Here is a 4,187-nt window from a genome sequence, read left to right as displayed (position 1 = left end):
TCGAATGACGAAAAATAAATTAAATGGGCCATAAAATTTAATACAAACTTTCAAAAAATATATTTCACTTTACAAAAACAACATAATTTTTAATATTCACCACAAATTTTCACCGTCACCTCACACAATCCCATCCTTGTACTTCGTAAATTTCCCAACAATATGATTTCATTGCCGAGTTTGTGATGGAAAGTTATTCTTGCACAATAAACTGAGAGAAGTGCCCCTACCATGAGTTAGTCAGGAGACAGAAACGAAGCTCCCATAGTAACATAGGCCAAGAATTAGAGAACAATATTCGAGTTACTAACGCAGTAAAAGCGCAAGTGTGTGCAAGGGTAAATGGCAGGGCAGTTACAAAATCCTTGATCGTCGTTTTTATCCAAATTTTTTCATTCAAAATTTTGTTGGTTTCAAAATTTTTGTGTTGTTGTGTGTCGGGTGCCTCATGGTGGGGCGGTTCGGGCTACACGAAGGCCACTTTGACCACGGTCTGCAGTACCAGGAGGACGGTCACGAAGAACAGTATTGTGGGTGGTATCGACTTTGTAGACTTGTTGTTGGAGGTGAGCGAGCGGGGCGCGATCACCGGCATGGCGAATGCTTGGTTATTGCAGCGGTTCAACTGAAAGCCAAAATATATAGGATGTTAGATTAAGGATAGTACTCAAGTCATATTGTTGTGGTCGCGTGATTTCCAAAGACAAGCAATACCACTTATTCCCATCCATTATAGAATTTTTAGGTAAGTTGCAGTCTGGCCATACAATTCAATTTGGAAATAATTGTATTTAAATGAGGTAATGGTTTACCGAACTAAGGAAAAGAGGCTGTACAACACACTTTTGAGCTTCATAATACTTGACAGAAATACAATGATTTCATTTATAGCTGAATTTTATCTTGTCGATATTTCAGAATAGCGTATATTAGTGATTTGGTGTCCATCTCATCTTTTGTAATTACTGCATGCTGAATACTCATACCTCACAACACGTGGTCTCCGGTGATCCAACACAGCCGGAGCGACACCCTCTGACCACCGCCTCATAGGAGCTTCCCTTGGATATCACCGACGTGAAACATTTGTCCTCCGAACTGTGGCACGTTATCGTGTGAACTCTGGAAAAAAACAACCACCTTAACATACCTACTACAGTAGAACTATATGCGCCGGCTATGAAACAGCTCAACTACCTTTGTTCTCGTTCGATAGGGACGTTCGGACGCCTTTTAATACTCATTGCAACTGGCCGCTGAGCCAGTGTCCTGAGAAATTTCATCAATTTCATTTAATTTTTATCAATTATATTAAATTTTTATCAATTTCATGTAGATTTTAAAAAATGCTATTGTGTGTCAGAAGATAGCTGTGTTTGGGAAAATAAGAAATTAGATAACCTCAGGTTTGTCAAATAAAAATAAAAATAGAAGGAGTAATGAGACTTAGATCCTTTAACTTTGTGTTTGGATATTGGGATAGCATTAACCACAAATTTTACTATTGATGTAAATAGCAGTGTGTATTTTATGAATAGGTATATCTTTCTAACTTAAACTCTTCAAATACATTTTATCTATCACAGAATATACGGCTAGCTATTCTTACAAAGTGCCAACCGATTTCTTTGAACATTTTTAATGAAGGTTACAAAGTTTATCTCAGTAACTACATAAGTTGCCTGCATAGCAAGTAAAACAATTATGTACGATACGACTTTTTTAAATTACTGGTGTGCACTTGAACACTGACGGTGAAGGAAAATATCTGTAGGAAACCTAAATCTCAAAGCTACTTCACAGTTCGATGTATGAACTCCTTAAGCATTTTCAATATGAGAAGAGGCGTATGAAACAGGACGATGATTAAGGCGCTTTGCACATATAGCAGCTAGCAACTGTCAACTAGCTTTTTACAGTAGTACTACTTGTAGTAACTATATCATCTCGAAACCTCATAAAAACCATCCAAAAAGTTGATAGTTGCCTTAAGTAAGGTTGCTCCGTGTACAAAGCGTCTAAGATGATAGACAAATACCTGTATTTGGTAGGATCCAAGCACGCTCTTAACGGCGTTTCGGCCTTATAAGCGCACACATAGCATTCAAGGGGCCGTTTTTTTATCGTCCTGGTAACGGTCATTGATTTGGGGGTGGGCACGATAGGCGGCGGTCGCCGAACCACTGTCACTCTCTCTCCTTTGTCTGCTTGCGCTGAAGTCTCGTCTTCTTCTTCTTCTTCGTCCTCATCATCGTCCTCTTCGCCTTCTTCTCCCCTTCTACTTGAAAGTTGAAGGTTGTATCTATTACTTCACAGTGGCATGGGAAAGAGAAGGCAACGTTAAGCGAGTTTTAAATGAGAATTTTGAATGACACGAGAATAAAGCAGCCCGAGAATAGACCGTGTTTGTTTATTAATGCCAGAAGTAGACTAACTTTTATTTGTGTACGCAGAATACAGTATCGATTGTAAACTATGAATCTATGTAATTATTTGCATCACTGAAGCTTTGCGAGTATATAATGTATTGATAAATAACGCCACTGCCTTATAAAACTCCTACTGTCAGCGTGACAATGACATGATCATCTGTTGTGTCCTATCACATTTGCGCCACATTTTCTACAGTTTACTCGTATTTTTTGCCATGAGACTCTAGTATAAGGTCTGAAACTTACTCCTCCTCTTCATCGTCCTCTAATTTGGAGCCGGTTTTCGCCGGCAGAAGCAGCAGCATTGCCAGCACAATGCAATACCTCCACCGCACCATTTCACCACTTAATCACCACCTGGCCAATATTAAACATCCACTACGCACACCCACACACTGGATTTGTCATTTTCCTTTTTGTAATTACCGAAAAATAATAATTATGTCTGATATGTTAAGTAATCAAGAATTTTGTATTTGACAGATTATAACATCAGATTTTCGTGTTTGGAATTTTTTCTTTGTTTCTCTGGCTTTGTTTGAAGCTTTTTGATCTAGCCTCTTTATGGTTCCATAGATTTTATTTCATAGAGGTAAGCAGTAAAGAGTAAAACTATATTTTAGAAAAATGTAAGGTTGGGTCTTAAGTTTTAGTAAGGTACAAAAAAGCTATTGAAATATTATTTTCGATTGGGCATGACGGTGAAATTAGCGTTCGAAGGCGCTTTTGTCAACAATTTATTTTTCAAAATCATTCTACATTTTATAAGCCAATGAAACAGTAATCATAGCCACTAATGGCTTAACTTTAATATTTGTATTTAATCGTGCCTACACTCCTATCAAACTTAAATCAGTACAAAAACAAAAAACTTGTGTACTTTTCGCAAAACAGGTCGACTTCCTTGCAATCCATTGAGAGCAGAGATGAGGCGACCACGTCATCTATCGGGGAATGGTAGAACTGGCTACTCGCGGATAGGTGGCGCTGTTACCAAATTTTGATTCTTATTTTATGAGAAAATGGTAGGTATGATACATATGAAAGTGGTATATATGAAACTGAAAACATCACTGAAATATAATATATTAGGTACGCAGTCTTTAATTCAACTTTTCTATCGAACAATCTATCCATCTACGATCCAGTGCATTGACGGATATTTTCAAAATCATTTTAATCTTATTGGATTTTACTTAACACAAGAACTCTTATATGATTATTGTGGTGATCGAAGTACAGGTTTATATCCTCGCGTGTAGTAGACTAATAGGTATTTGAAAAAACGACTAAATTAACGACTAAATAAGGTTTTACTCCTTTCTATAAGAAAGTAATACACAGAACTCTGATATGTTGATTTAAAAATACATATAAATGATTTTTCTAGATATTTCTAACTAGATAATCGTATTTTTAGGGTTCCGTACCCAAAGTGTAAAACGGGACCCTTTTTTTTCGCTCCTCTGTCCGTCCGTCCGTTCGTCCGTCTGTCGCCAGACTGTATCTCATGAACCGTGATAGTTAGAGAGTTGAGATTTTCACAGATGATGTATTTATAATACCGCTATAACAACGAAATACTGAAAATTATAATAAAATAAATACTATCCCATACAACAAACGTGATTTTTTTGCTCATTTTATAAATAAAATGGTTCCGCTTCGTGCGCGAGTCCGACTCGCACTTGGCCGGTTTTTTTAATGTTTATTATATAAAGATTTTAGTAATAACGAAGCATCTCAAAATCTTGA

General features: G+C 37.0%; 1 protein-coding gene across 1 annotated transcript; it reads right to left on the bottom strand.

The window, feature by feature from the left end:
- Window positions 1-466: 466 nt before the first annotated feature.
- LOC124636584 lies at window positions 467-2,770 on the bottom strand. The gene is made up of 5 exons (XM_047172739.1): window positions 2,679-2,770; window positions 2,039-2,308; window positions 1,198-1,269; window positions 987-1,122; window positions 467-625 (listed from the first exon to the last, which is right to left on the bottom strand). Exons 1-5 carry the CDS (start codon window positions 2,768-2,770, stop codon window positions 467-469), a joined length of 729 nt encoding a protein of 242 aa, XP_047028695.1.
- Window positions 2,771-4,187: the final 1,417 nt, after the last annotated feature.

This window comes from Helicoverpa zea, chromosome 14, assembly GCF_022581195.2.
Source record: "Helicoverpa zea isolate HzStark_Cry1AcR chromosome 14, ilHelZeax1.1, whole genome shotgun sequence".
In the NCBI taxonomy this organism is placed as follows: Eukaryota; Metazoa; Arthropoda; class Insecta; order Lepidoptera; family Noctuidae; genus Helicoverpa; species Helicoverpa zea.
The sequence above is the reverse complement of the archived record's forward strand: the minus strand, read 5'-3'. Positions and strand labels throughout refer to the sequence as shown.

Coding starts and splice junctions, on each gene's coding strand:
- LOC124636584 (XM_047172739.1), bottom strand. CDS start 2,770: ATGGTGCGGTGGAGGTATTGCATTGTGCTGGCAATGCTGCTGCTTCTG. Junction 1,270..2,038: donor TTGGATCCTACCAAATACAG/GTATTTGTCTAT, acceptor GAAATTTCTCAG/GACACTGGCTCAGCGGCCAG. Junction 1,123..1,197: donor CCTATCGAACGAGAACAAAG/GTAGTTGAGCTG, acceptor GTTTTTTTCCAG/AGTTCACACGATAACGTGCC.